Raw genomic sequence first — 14701 nt, 5'->3', positions numbered from 1 at the left:
TGCTGAAATCCTTCAGCCCCCAAATCATAGAGTTCAGGGGTTGGAATGGAGCTTAGAGATGATCCAGCCCCAACCCCTGCCCTGGGCAGGGACACCTCCCACCAGAGCAGGTTGCTCAAGGCTCAGCCAACCTGGCTGTGAACACTGCATCACAAATATCCTGCCCGAGCCCCTTTCAGAATGCTGAGCATGCTAAGAAACTGCAAGGTGAACAAAACAGTGCCCAAAGACATGAGTGTATGAATAAAACAGGTGATCCTGTCAAATCATCTGCTGAGTTCTGAATGATGCACTAATCCTTTGTGTGCTGTTTCTCTCCGTTTCAGGGTGGGAATAACGCAGGTCATACTGTGGTCGTTGATGGGAAGGAATATGATTTTCACCTATTTCCTAGTGGCATCATTAATCCAAAGGCAATTTCTTTTATTGGTAAGACAATTTTGGCACTTATTCTGTAAGCTAACACTGTCTAGTGGATAGCTGCAACTGATTTTATAGTAACCGGGGAAGAAAAACATATATACGTGACTGTCACTCAGATTTGCTTTGGCTTCAGCTCTTTGGTTCCTATTTCACTGCTGCTTTAATACAAAGCTACTCTGTGTCAGTTTAGTTTTTGCTGCTAGAAAATTGAAAGCAAGGACACCCTCATGTCATGTTGCTCTTGCTTATGCTTTATGGTACAAGTTTTTATCTCACCCTCTCCTTGCACACTCCTTTTGGGCTTTCAGAGATGTGTGTGCTATTCTCTAGGGGCACAAACCCCAGGGTATCTCTCTCCTGACCTTCCAGAAACAGGCCCCAAGATACAGGACTCTGCTTGGCAGGTTGTCACAGACTCCTTTTTGGCCACATCACCAGCTGTTTAGGGTGAGGTTGTGTTTTGCTCCGAAGATATTGAATGCAGGTGGCATCATAAACAAAAATTTGCATTGCTTACTGGACATGAAACTCGTGTTTGAATGGTAGGCAAATATAAACCTCCTGTCCAAGTTATGATGCTTTCTGACAGAAATGAGTGTACGTTTGAGTGAGTCCTGGAGTTTTTGTTCCATTTGCTATTTTCCAAAGAGATGACTGAAATATATGAAGCAGATTTTTTCCCCTCGGCTGAACATGGTGTGTTGTCTTGCTTTCCCATTTCCTCCCTTTCAATTAGTAATGGCTAGAACTTAAATTATGCTAAATTTAGGCTGAGACAGCCTCATGCATCTATCTCTGGTGCTCCCAAGAAGGAGACAGCAGCTGTTTCCAGCCCACTGCAGCACGAATCCTCCTCATCTCTGCTCTGCGTTGCTCCTGGGTTCTGTATTGCAGCTCCAAAGCAAGGGGAAGGCATTGCTAACACCTTACAGCTCCAGTCTGAGCTCAGTTTAAACCAAATGGAGAAAGCTGAAATGTTCCACACAGCCTTGTCAGTTTGTTAAGGCCACAGACTTCTTTGAGCTGTTGCCTGTGAACAATTGAGGCTGAAGTCGTGGGGCAAAGTCCATCACAAACAAAGACAAGAATCCGCTTAGCTCAGCTGACTGTGGAGCAGCCTGAAACAACCAGCTCTGGGGTTTGACTTTAGCAGCTTATTAACTGCTCATCCAACCTCAGGATTGATCCTAAAAGTCCTCAAGGTCACTCTGTGAGAAATGGAGTTTTATTTTCTAGCTAAAATTTTAGACAGTGAGTGTTGATGTATTTTACTTGCTAAGAATGTTGTCGTCCTTGCTTTAAAAATAACTCATTTATGTTCCTAAAGGTAACGGAGTAGTTATACATTTACCAGGCCTGTTTGAAGAAGCTGAAAAGAATGAAAAGAAAGGTTTGTATCAAGTAATTTTTAACCTACCCTTATTTTGGCCATGCAGGTTGAGGGTTTTGTAAGCTGTTCATGCTGACCATAAATATTCAGTGCAATAACATTCTGGATTTTAAACAATGAGGAAAATAGGATTTAAAATCTTGGGTTGTGTTGGAGTCGTTAGATGTATTTTCAAAGGTATCTTTTTGTGGGATTCGGGGAGTTCTATGGCATTTGATACCACATTAGATGAAGTTACCACATTGGAGAAGGTTGTGTGGAGACCTCAGAGCACCTTCCAGGAGCTGAAGAGGCTCCAGGGAAGCTGCAGAGGGATCTGTGTTAGGAGCTGCAGGGACAGGACAAGGGGCAATGGGGACAAATTGAAGGAGGGGAAATTTAGGTTAGATTTTAGGCAGAAGTTTTCCCTGTTGTGGTGGTGAGACACTGTCCCAGGTTGCCCAGGGAGGCTGTGGCTGCCCCAACCCTGGCAGTGTTCACAGCCAGGTTGGCTGAGCCTTGAGCAACCTGCTCTGGTGGGAGGTGTCCCTGCCCAGGGCAGGGGGTTGGGGCTGGGTGATCTCTAAGGTCCTTTCCAACTCCTAAAATTCCATGATTCTATGAAATAAATCCCAAGATGTGTGGTAAGCTCCCCTTGACCTCAAAGAGAGGTGATTTATCCCAGGGTTTCTGTGCCCAAATATATTTGAGCAAGGCTTTGGACTCTCTGACCTTCTAAGGTCCCTTACTTTTCAAATTGTTTTGTTTCTCTATTGAAACTCTCTAGTTTGTGGCACAAGTGGAGTTTGAGGGATGCGTTGTATGGTGAATTAACCAAGTATCTTTCCTTGAAGTAAGAACTGCATGTAATTCACAGTATTGTGGCATTGAGAAGTGAGTCTGTCCATACCAGGATGAGAGAGCTGATAAGTAAAATGTGAGAAACATTTAACAGAAACATTGCTGATATTTGATATTCAATTATGGTTTCTCCATTTCATCTCCAGTTCCTTAACAAGAAGCCAGACTAGAAGAAAGACAGAAAAAACTAAAAATCAATGTCAAAGCCTGAGCAGTGAGCACAGCTGAAATCCTACCTTTGTTTATGTCTTCTGACAGGTTTGAAAGACTGGGAGAAAAGGCTGATTATATCAGATAGAGCTCATATAGGTAAGTGATGACTGAAGGGGGGAAAAGACCTCAAACTGTTGCTTAGGTCATGATGCTAAACTAAGTTAGTGCAGAGACCTGTGATGTATTTGATCTAATGGAACTGCTGTGTGTGATGCGTGTCCCAAACATACCAATGGAATTCCTTAGGAGCTGCAGTGACGGGATAAGGGGCAATCCCAGGCACAGCTACAGATTGGGTAGGGAAGTCATTGAAACCAGCAGTGAGGAGAAAGACTTGGGAGTGACAGTAGATGAGAAGCTCAGCATGAGCTGCTGTGTGAGCTCAGCCCAGAGACCAACCCAGGCCTGGGCTGAGCCACAGCAGTGTGGGCAGCAGGTCAATAGAGGTGATTCTCCCCCTCTGCTCTGCTCTGGTGAGACCCACCTGGAATACTGCACACAGTTCTGGTGTCCTCAGTGTAAGAAGGACATGGAACTGTTGGAGCAAGTGCAGAGGAGGCCACGAAGTTGCTAAGAGCACTGGAGCATCTCCCCTATGAGGACAGGCTGAGGGAGTTGGGGCTGTTGAGCCTGGAGAAGAGAAGGTTGTGTGGAGACCTCAGAGCACCTTCCAGGAGCTGAAGGGGCTCCAGGGAAGCTGCAGAGGGATCTGTGTTAGGAGCTGCAGGGACAGGACAAGGGGCAATGGGCACAAATTGAAGGTGGGGAAATTTAGGTTAGATGTTAGGCAGAAGTTTTCCCTGTGAGGGTGGTGAGACACTGTCCCAGGTTGGGTGGCTGGGGCTGGGGGTTGGGGCTGGATGATCTCTAAGGTCCATTCCAACCCTTAAATTCTATGATTCTATGAGTGTGGACATGAGGGGAGATTATGTTCTCCGTTTTTCCAGTGTTTAAGGAATACTTGCTCTGTTTTCACTTGAGGAGCTCTGTGTACAGTCAGTGGCAGCAACAGTGCTTTGAAATCATGGATATGTGTGTTTTAAAGGCTGTTTTTCTCTCCTGTGTGTCCCACTCTGTCCATTTGCTTTCCCTCCGCAGTGTTTGACTTTCACCAGGCAGTAGATGGGCTCCAGGAAGTGCAGAGGCAAGCACAAGAAGGCAAAAAGTAAATATTTTCAACACCCTCATTTCACTAACAGCTATGCAAATTGGAAAAAAAAACCTGCTGTGAGGTTGGAAAACAGAAAGGGAATGTGTCTCTAAAGAGCCTTGTGACTGATGCTGTGCCTGCTTTGCTCCTGCTTGTGTCAGTGAACAGACTCAGTGGCTCGAGGCCTTGTGCTTTTCTGCATGCCACAAACAGCTCAGTCCTTATGCAAAGCCTCGAAGTTCCTGTATGTTCATTATTTAGGTATTATTTATGTATATCTATATATTTATGTTTGCATCTTTATTATTTATACATATATTTATCTGTATCTCTATATTTATCATCCATTTAACTTTATCATCTTCTCATATCTCAGACTCCCTGCTCAATATATGGTCAACTGAAGACCTTGAAACAAAATTAATTGGCATAAACTGTATTTTTTGCCTATATTTATTCAAGTTTGGGGGGGATGTTTGTTTTCATTTAGTATTGGCACAACAAAGAAAGGGATTGGACCAACATATTCTTCCAAAGCTGCTCGGACAGGCCTTCGGGTTTGTGACCTCCTCTCTGACTTTGATGAGTTTTCTTCAAGGTACAACTATTTTCCTGTCTAAATATTAGGGTGGAGTGATACATTTTGGCTGATAGATTGGATTTTACGAGGTTGTTTTCCAAGATGTGTCTGAATTTTGTCTGTAAATTGTCTAGAAGGAGAAGAAAATGGGAAGGAATATGTGTGTGTGTGTGTATTTATTTATTTCCTGCACTTCAGAGTTTCTCCTCATTTAAAATCCAGTTTTATACACTGGGAAATGCACTGGTTGAGGTAACCAAGTCCTGGGTGTTTCCTCCATATAGCTCTTAGTCTATACTGTGTGTAATATAAACTAGTATTTTGCCCAAGGTTCTGTGAGCAGTGAAAAAGTTTCTCACAGACCCAACTTGACTATTTTACAGATTTAAAAACCTAGCACAGCAATACAAGTCAATGTTTCCCACACTGGAAATAGATACAGAAGGACAATTGAAAAAGCTAAAGGTAAGAGGTTTAACACTTGTCATGTTTCTTCAGTGTCATGGAAAGTACAGAATAAAAGATTAATAGTTGGTGTCATTTAAAGTCCCTTTGTGACCAACAATATGTTCTCTAATACTCCAGAGGAGTCATCTCTAATTTCTTTTGGTGCTTGCACATTTCCAAGTCCCACTCAGTTTGTCTATACTATAGACACACCATGTAGAGACCATAGCAACAACATTTGGTAGTTATGCCACATCTCTGCATAGAAATGGAACAGAAATTAGGGCATTCTAATGCCATATTAGGTCATGATTTCTTATGTCAGTGCTCCAATAGATTGATTTGTTTCCAATAGAATAGATGCTGACAGTTGTGTTTTTCAGGGAAACAGAGTTATTGAGGCTGGAGTGTTATCCTTATCTGTGTGTTTTGTCTTTCCAAAGGGAGCACAGTGTTCCCTGCTTCCAGGCATTGCCTGGGGAAGCTGATATTTGTGCTCAATTTGCAGGGCTATGCTGAAAAAATCAGACCCATGGTTCGAGATGGTGTGTACTTCATGTATGAAGCTCTTCATGGCTCCCCAAAGAAGATATTGGTTGAAGGAGCCAATGCAGCATTACTTGATATTGACTTTGGTAAGTTATGTTCTAAACTCAGTTTAACTCCCAAGAGATCAGTTTTATTTTGTGTTCATAGCAGCTTTGCAAACAGCAGGGAAATAGAGAAAAAAAAACAGTCTTTGCTTGATAGGGACAGATCTCCCAGAAGTAAACACAGTAAGGCAGAGATTGTATCATTAACAGGATTAAGCACTTAGGGTTTAAGTATTGAAGTCGCTTGCAGTGGAATTGAAACTTCACTCCAGATATTCCTGTCTTTATTACTTGGAAATGTGTGTGCACATTTCCATATGATCCAGGCACTCATTGCAGTGAATCATTGAATCATAGAATCAACCAGGTTGGAAAAGACCTCCAAGATCATCAAGTCCAACCCTACCGTGGTCACTAGACCATGGCACTAAGTGCCACATCCAGTCTCAGCTTGAAAACCTCCAGAGATGGTGAATCCACCACCTCCCTGGGCAGCACATTCCAATGCCTGAGCACTTTCTCTGTAAAAAATCTCTTCCTAATAGCCAACCTAACCCTCCCCTGGCAGAGCTTGAGTCTGTGCCCTTATGTCCCTGCTGCTGAGGGAATTCCTCAGTAGTTGAAAGAGGACTAAACTGGTAATTTGTAAGTCTTCTCCAGTTGGTCTCTGCTCTGCTGCCTTACCAAAAGTCTAATTAATTAAAGCACTTGGGTCTCAATGAAGACAAAATGAAGTACTGGAGAGATTCTCCAATCCAGAGTGACACTGTAGAGGTTATGGGTAACCTCTTAAGACTTAGACAAATTGTGGCAGATACTCAGAGCCACTTGTGTAGAGCTCTGGGAATGTCAGACTGTGACCTTTACCAGGCTCTCTGCGGATGCAGTGGAAATACTTTCTGTGATACACAGGACATTGAAAAAAGCTTTGCACAGGAGTAGCATCTCAGAATAGATTCAGTGCCTAATGGACACAGTAGGGAGATGCCTTTAAATTTCTCCCTCGTGGGCAATCCTCAGTGAAGGTTAAAAGATGGATGAATTTGTCCCACTCTTTGGCTGCTGTTTCAGTTAACTTTAAAGCCAAGCAGAGAGGTGAAAACATGAGCTGTTAAAGGAAGATCAGTCTTTGTTACTGCTGAAACTCTGTTGTTTCTCTGGCAGGCACATATCCCTTCGTGACCTCCTCAAACTGCACCGTGGGTGGTGTGTGCACTGGGCTTGGAGTTCCTCCCCAGCACGTGGGTGATGTGTATGGAGTGGTGAAGGCATACACCACCAGGGTGGGGATTGGAGCCTTCCCCACGGAGCAGATTAACGTAGGTTTTATGTTACAGAATGCAATATGTACAGTTGCCCACAAGTAAGAGTCATTGGAATGGGGTAAGGGTGGACCAGTGAAAAAGAAGCACTGTGATAATCACACTGAGCAAGTGCACTAGAGAAGAGGAGAGAATTGCATTGTGAACTTGAGGTATTTTTGATCAGAGGAGAGAAACACAAGTGTGATGATGTTATATTGATATATGGAATCAGAGAACCATCAAGGCTGGAGAACTCTAAGATCATCAAATCCAACCATTAACCTGTCACTGCTGGAACCACTAAACCCTAAACCAGATCCTCCAGTGCCACATCAGACACCTCTTACACACCTCCAGGGATGGTGACTCCACCACCTCCCTGGGCAATATCCCAGGGCCTCAACACCACAACAGGGAAAACATTTCTCCTCACATCCAATCTGACTCTGCCCTGGCTCAGCTCAAGGCCATTCCCTCTATCCTCTCCCTGCAGCCCTGGCAGGACACACATCCCACACCTCTCTCCAGCCCTGGCCGGAGGTGTAGAGAGCCAGGAGGTCACCCCTGAGCCTCTTCTCGAGGCTGAACAAACCCAACTCCCTCAGCCTGTCCTCACAGGGGATATGCTCCAATCGTCTTAGCAACTTCATGGCCTCCTCTGGACTTGCTCCAACACTTCCATGCCCTTTTTACAATTAAGCAACTCTATTTTCCTTGCCATTGTCTCTTTTTTGTATTTGTTTTCCATCTGTTTCTCAGTGAAATGCCATAAGGATTTTTTCCTGTCTCCTTCTAGGAAATTGGAGATCTGTTACAGTCCCGTGGCCACGAGTGGGGAGTGACCACAGGCAGAAAGAGACGCTGTGGCTGGTTAGATCTTGTCATTTTGAAATATGCTCATATGATCAACGGATTCACTGCGTAAGCATCACAGATTTTGCGCTACATTTGGAAGGGATAATTTTGTGCTTCGCAGAATAAATATGTAGGTAACATTAATATAAGTCCAGTAAAGTGTTACATTTTAAGCAATGCAATCATTCACATTGGGCAAGAGAATTGTCTTAATGCTAATAATGATAAGCTAATTCCTTTGCCTATTTTTCTTTCTTTGAAATGAAGTGATTTTTACATCGTAGCAGTGCTTTTTTGGGGATGTGTTGCTTACTTAAGAACTTCTTTGCTGTGCAGTCACTGAGCACTGAACACATTGCCCAGAGAGGTTGTGGATTCTCCCTCACTAAGATGTTCCAGAGCCCTCTGGACACAACCCTGAGCCATGTGCTCTGGGCTGGCCCTGCCTGAGCAGGGAGGTGGGACCAGATGACCATTGTGGTCCCTTCCAACCTGACTGACTCTGTGATCAGATGACCAGTGTAGATTGGATCATTGTATTGGTTTTCTAACAGTTTGCTCTAGAGTTCTCAATCCAGTATTTTCATACTGCCTTGTGCCTTGATCTAAAACCCCCTGGGTTTGAGCTTGGATTGGCTCTAGTGGGTACTACTTGTAGGACAAACTCTGCATCCTTTGGAACCTCATAAATGGAGTGACACCAAGTGTACAGTGACTGACACAACTTTCATTCCAGTTCCAACAGCTTAATTTATTTACAGAGGTGCATTCAAATGCTTTATTATAACTTCTGCTTTGAATGGGCTGAGATTTATTGTCTTTGGGACTGACTTGCTTGGTTGATAAATCATTTTATCATTCAAAATATAGATGAAATTAGCATTTTAAAGGACAAATGGATGTTTAAAGGAGCTCGTGACCATAAGTCCTATGAGGCAGCTAGGGGTGTTCAGCCTGGAGAAGAGGAGGCTCAGGGGAGACCTTATCACCCTCTGCCACTCCCTGACAGGAGGTTGGAGTCAGGTGGGGGTTGGTCTCTTCTCCCAGGCAACCAGCAGCAGGACAAGAGGGCACAGACTCAAGCTCTGCCAGGAGAGGTTTAGGTTGGCTATTAGGAAGAGTTTTTTTACAGAGAGAGTGCTCAGGCATTGGAATGTGCTGCCCAGGGAGGTGGGGGATTCACCATCCCTGGAGGTTTCCAAGATGAGACTGGATGTGGCACTTAGTGCCATGGCCTAGTGACCACGGTAGGGTTGGACTTTGTGATCTTGGAGATATTTTCCAACCCTGTTGGTTCTATGATTCTATGATAATGCCATCAAACTAGCTTATGTTTAATGTTAAAATGCTAATGACTATCACAAGCCATGGATTTATAGCTCATTACCAATCTGTATTTTCAGATTAAGCTGCAAAAGTTTCATTAGATTTGTTCATATAAAGTCTAGACTTATGTATTCAGGCAAACTTTGTCTATACAAACACATGACCTTGGGCATTTTCCATCTTATAAACTGAGATTTCGTATTGTTTATGCTACTGATGTTACAAAGGAACAATGATCTTTGTCCATTAATTTATCATAAGGGATTTGAAACTATTTTTTTTTCACTTGGATTCATATTTTGCTTTAACTTACTAGTTAAAGTTTGCTCCATTTTATGTAGAAATAGTTTTAGTAAGGCATTAGTTTTCCTTCTGTTTCAGTTCTATACTCTGTAATGTAGTGATATATAATTACTGCACTTCTAGCAACAAAACTGTCATCTCTGGTAACTGTGGTAGTTAAACATGGGGCGGTAAAAGCTTCTAAAAAGCTGAAGAACTGGCTCTATGCTGCTTTTTTTCCCCCAAAAAGGTCTTGTCATTTAATCCTTGCATTCACCACACCCTCACTGAGCACATGTAGCTTGGACTATCACATGCACATACCTGTCTAAACCCTTAGCTACTGAGAATTTTAGCAAGTCTAGACTATTGTTTCCATACAAAGTCTGTTCGAGAAGCTCCCGAGGTGCAGAAAGTTCCCCCTTCTTTCTGAACTCCTCAGAGAGGAGTCTGGGGGGTTGGATCCAAACTGTGTAACCTGTTTGTGTCTAAAGGATTATACAGGTGGAACTGAACCTTTGTACAGCTTTGCCCTGCAGGGATTAAGGATGGAAAACCAGAGATAATTATGCAAATGGATATGATTTATTCTGAGAATGATCAGAGAAAAAGATTTGAATCAGAATTATTTATTATACAGTATAGGAGCTCTAACAACTATTCTAATCTAGTGCACTACGAAGCAATATTGAAGCTACAAAAGCAATTATTGAGCAGAGATTGATGTTACTCACCCAAACCAACAACCATGGGCAGATCTCTTTGGCTCAGCCTCATGGAGTGACCTTGAGGGGTGTCCCCACTCCAAGGAGGAATCTCCACACATAACTCCAAGGAGGGATATGTTATAAGACCCTTAAAATTTGGGACTGGGCTAGTCTAAAGTGACTGAGTGTCAGTCAGATGTCTTCAGGCTGTGTCAGCTCAGGAGCTTTGGATAAGTTATCAGTAGCATCATTTGTTTGTTCCTTTACCAGGTTTACCATATCTTCCTCTCACTCTCAGCATGTTTAACTTTGGGATTGATGAGTCAAACTGTTTTCAGCATTATCCAGCCCCAAAAGCAGCATGACAATCCCTTCTCCATCCACCACTGGCAGCTTTGCAAATAGGGCATTGCTCAAGTTGTTTTACCCCATTCCAAGACAGAACATCCTGCTGCAGTAACTCAGACATCACCCCAGAGACATGAACTCAATCAGCAATGTTCATAGTGTAACACACATGTATTTCTGCTGGCTGGGCTGCCTGAGCTGGATTTGGGATGACAAAACTAGAAAGGAAACAAAAAGACAAGTGGGAAGTATTAAAGAGGAGATTTATCATGTGTGTAACTCTAACTGGTGTTTTTCTGTGCAGTTTGGCATTAACAAAACTGGATATTCTTGATGTCCTTGATGAAATTAAAATTGGTGTTGCCTACAAGTTGGGTGGAAAAAGAATTCCATATTTTCCAGGTAAGTTGTTAACCACCCTCTGACAGGGACTGGAGAGAGGTGGGGGATGTGTGTCCTGCCAGGGCTGCAGGGAGAGGATAGAGGGAATGGCCTTGAGCTGAGCCAGGGCAGAGTCAGATTGGATGTGAGGAGAAATGTTTTCCCTGTTGGGGTGTTGAGGCCCTGGGATATTGCCCAGGGAGGTGGTAGAGTCACCATCCCTGGAGGTGTGTAAGAGGCTTCTGGATCTGGTGCTGGAGGATCTGGTTTAGGGTTTAGGAGTTCCAGCAGTAACAGGTTAATGGTTGGACTGGGTGATCTTAGAGGTCTCCTCCAACCTTGATGGTTCTGTGATCTATGTTCACTTTTTTCTCTTTCCTGCCTGTTAACACCTGTTTGGAAAGACTATTTGCTCTGTAAAATCAGGCTTCATTGCTTTTTCACTTAGACCTTCTACAGCAGTTTGTGGAGCTGCAGAATGGGTGTAAAAGTGGCTGTACCAGTACATTGGCATTTCCCATTTCCCTTGAGTCTGTGTGTACAATGGCAAGAAGCTCAGGGCAAATAAAACCTCTGTCTTGCCCAGTTAGACTTTTTTATTGGCAACACCAGGAGTCTGAAAGTCTGCAAGGCTGAAGTCAGAGACTGTGTCACTGGCAATAGCCTGAATGAAGTTAAAGGTAGTTCCTGGCTGTGGGCACAGGGAGAATTCCAGTGGGGAAAAGCTTGCAAACATCTGAGATTTTTATCCCTGTTCCATGAAGATAGAAACATTGGAGACAGTACTGCCTTGCCTACTCTTGTCTCCTGTCTCTTGTCTTATTAGATGCAAATCTGAATGAAAAAGTGGAAGCACTGTAAACCTCAAAACATCAATTTCCTCCCAAATCATCCTGTAGTGTTGTTGTTGACTCTGTTGACAGTTTTTAGAAGAGGAAACTGGATTCCTGGATCCTCTTGAACCCACTTATCAGTTCAAAGCCAGGCTGGATGAAGCCTTGAGCAACCTGCTCTGGTGGGAGATGTCTCTGCCCAGGGCAGGGGGTTGGGACTGGGTGATCTCTAAGGTCTATTCCAACACCTAAAATTCTATGATCATCTACCTAAGTATCAGAAATGAACCTAAATTAAGAATGAATGAGTGAATGAATGAAGAAACCAGTAGAAATGCTGTTTTTTCATGTATTAGATTTTAAATGTTACAAGATTGTTGGTCAAAGCCCATAGGTGTGTTCTGTTAAGGTGGAGCAGCTAAAAATCAATTGTGATAAAAACTGTTCCCCCACAGCTAACCAGGAGATCCTACAGAAGGTGGAAGTAGAGTATGAAACAATGCCTGGGTGGAAGGCTGACACAACTGGAGCACGAAAATGGGAGGACCTCCCACCCAAGGCCCAGAACTACATCCGCTGTGTGGAAAACCACGTTGGTGTGCCAGGTAAACCTTTCTGTAGATGTCCATAGGAGGATGTCACAGCTGGCAGGCACAGCTCTGTCCAAGTGTTCAACTGGGAGTGGCTTGATTTGGGCAGGAGGCAGTGGAGGTCCCAGTGGTTGGGCTGATGGGGTAACACCTTGCCAAGAAGCAGCAAAGGGAGGTGTTCTGTAGGCAAGTCTGCAGAGCTTCAAGCTGCTGCTGACATGGATTTAACCAGAGGAAAGATCAACATGTGTTGTTCTTGGCAAATTGTCACCTTCTGTCAGTGAAAACTTAGGGTCTGTGCACCATATTTCAGCGTGTACTTGACCTACTGCCCCCATCTCTTCTTTTCTCTCTGTCTTTTACAGGATCCCTCTTTGAACATAGATTTGTTTTGGTTTGGTTTTCCATTCTTACTCATAAAGGAGACATATTGCATAACAGATACAGGATTGTTTAGCCCAGTTCTGCCCCTTTGGAAAGATGAGAATCTTAACATCATCAGCCTCCAAAGGTCAAACCATTCAGTGTTTCTCACATCTAGCTGCTACAGCTCTGGAGGTGCCAAGAGCTAGGTGTGGCACCAGTGGTGGACTTTGCCAGGGAATTTTCACAGCAGCAAGCTTAGAGAGCTGGCATGTGTGCTTTTATTTTCCTTGAAGCACCTCAGAAGTCACATCAGAGGAGTATGGGCTAGTTACAACTGTGGTGATGCCAGTATTGTTCCTAGGGATCAGGAAGGACCTGAAACTCAGTGAATGACCTGTGTGTGGTCAAGGACACAGATGTGGGTGATGGGATGTGGAAATCAAGTTCCCCTTAGGTTATTTCTCTGGTTCTCAGAGTGGTGGCCTTGGTGGCTAAAGGAGACCTACCTACCTGGTGAGACACTGTCCCAGGTTGCCCAGGGAGGCTGTGGCTGCCCCAGCTCTGGCAGTGTTCACAGCCTGGTTGGCTGAGCCTTGAGCAACCTGCTCTGGTGGGAGGTGTCCCTGCCCAGGGCAGGGGTTGGGGCTGGATGATCTGTCAGGGCCATTCCAACCCTTAAATTCTATGATTCTACAGCCAGTTCTGTAGTACCCATGGGCAATAAAACTGTGATGGCCCAGTTACAGTGTGGAATTTGGGGTGGCTGCTCACAGTACATAACGGTTGTAATTGCAGCCCTGTATTTAACAGTGGCAGCCCATGGGTATCACTGTCTCCTGCTCCACATCAGTTTGGCAGAGCTCTGGTTTCCTCCCTGCAGGGATGCAGCTAAACATCTTGTCACTCAAGACAATTGCAGTGAAACCTGCAATAAACCATCCCTGACCTTCTGCCAGGCCCTTCCACCTGCAATGCTTTGTGTTTGTGGTGTAATCCCCTCACACTTTCAAACTTCAGTACATTGCGCTTCTAGTCCAGCTGGAGTAAAGTGATTTTTGACAATGAAACCTCTTCCCCAAAGTTGGTCAGTTTGCAGTGAAGCTTGATGAAAGGTGACAATTATTCCAGTTCATTGATTATGATATTTACTCTGGGTAATTATCCTAACAGATGTGTTTTCCTCCCTAGTTAAATGGGTTGGAGTTGGAAAATCCAGAGAGTCGATGATCCAGCTGTTTTAAGCTAATGAAGAAATCCAGTGATGAGAAGCACAACTTGGCATTCATCTGATCCTTACTGCTTCCTCCTCGAATGGAAATGCTATTTAAACCCAACAGGTTCTTCTAGGAATTGAATATAAACACAACATATATTCTGTATTGTGACATTTGATTGAAGTTCTCAGTAAATTCAGTGTAAAATCTCCTTGGTGACCATCAAAAAAAAAAGTCAAAGAGTTCTTAACAAAATAAGGAAATCATATTTGTTCAGGATTTGGTCCATGTACTTTATACCGATTTTAGAGTTCTTTCTTCTTGCTGAAACCAGTATCAAGCCTTTTTCCAGTAGTTCTTGGGTAACTTTAGAATTGTGAAGCTTGGAATTGTTCTTCAGCTTCATGTGTTGAACTGTCTGAGTCCCTGTGTTGGCAGTGCTAAGACAGATATCCTGCCCCTAAACTGGTGCAATTATCCAGACTAACAGCAAAGCCAGAGAGGCATTTTTCACTGCACAAAGCAAAGCAAACACAGTTATCTATCACTTTTACACCATGATTTTCAGTAGCCCACTGAAACGAAGGGAGAGCAGCTGCAATTCTTCTGTCACAAAGCCTATCCCAGTGCTTGAGAACATCTGGAGAGGGCTCAGCTGGAGGAATTGGACCTGTCTAACAGTTCTTTGAACCATCCTGTGTGCTAACAGGCAGTGCAGACTGTCAGCCTGTATTTTAAGCAGTAAGAAAGGAGTGAGTGAAGGCAGAAGGAAGAGAGTCCTCAGGGCACAAAACACATGGGGCGAGTGGAGCTGAGACAGCACACTGTTTTCTCCCTGAACCTGGGCCCTTTCCTCCTG

At 43.8% G+C, this 14701-nt stretch overlaps 1 protein-coding gene across 1 annotated transcript; it reads left to right on the top strand.

Moving 5' to 3' along the window:
- Positions 1 to 326: 326 nt before the first annotated feature.
- ADSSL1 (adenylosuccinate synthase like 1) lies at positions 327 to 14053 on the top strand (the record flags this gene model as incomplete). The annotated part of the gene is made up of 12 exons (XM_009076337.1): positions 327 to 429; positions 1751 to 1813; positions 2912 to 2962; positions 3965 to 4031; positions 4507 to 4614; positions 4980 to 5061; positions 5552 to 5678; positions 6801 to 6955; positions 7737 to 7861; positions 10763 to 10860; positions 12128 to 12277; positions 13817 to 14053. Coding segments are annotated over 12 exons (1182 nt in total), but the record flags the coding sequence as incomplete, so codon positions are not given.
- Positions 14054 to 14701: the final 648 nt, after the last annotated feature.

Source organism: Acanthisitta chloris, unplaced genomic scaffold, assembly GCF_000695815.1.
Source record: "Acanthisitta chloris isolate BGI_N310 unplaced genomic scaffold, ASM69581v1 scaffold9250, whole genome shotgun sequence".
NCBI classification, from domain to species: Eukaryota; Metazoa; Chordata; class Aves; order Passeriformes; family Acanthisittidae; genus Acanthisitta; species Acanthisitta chloris.
The sequence above is the reverse complement of the archived record's forward strand: the minus strand, read 5'-3'. Positions and strand labels throughout refer to the sequence as shown.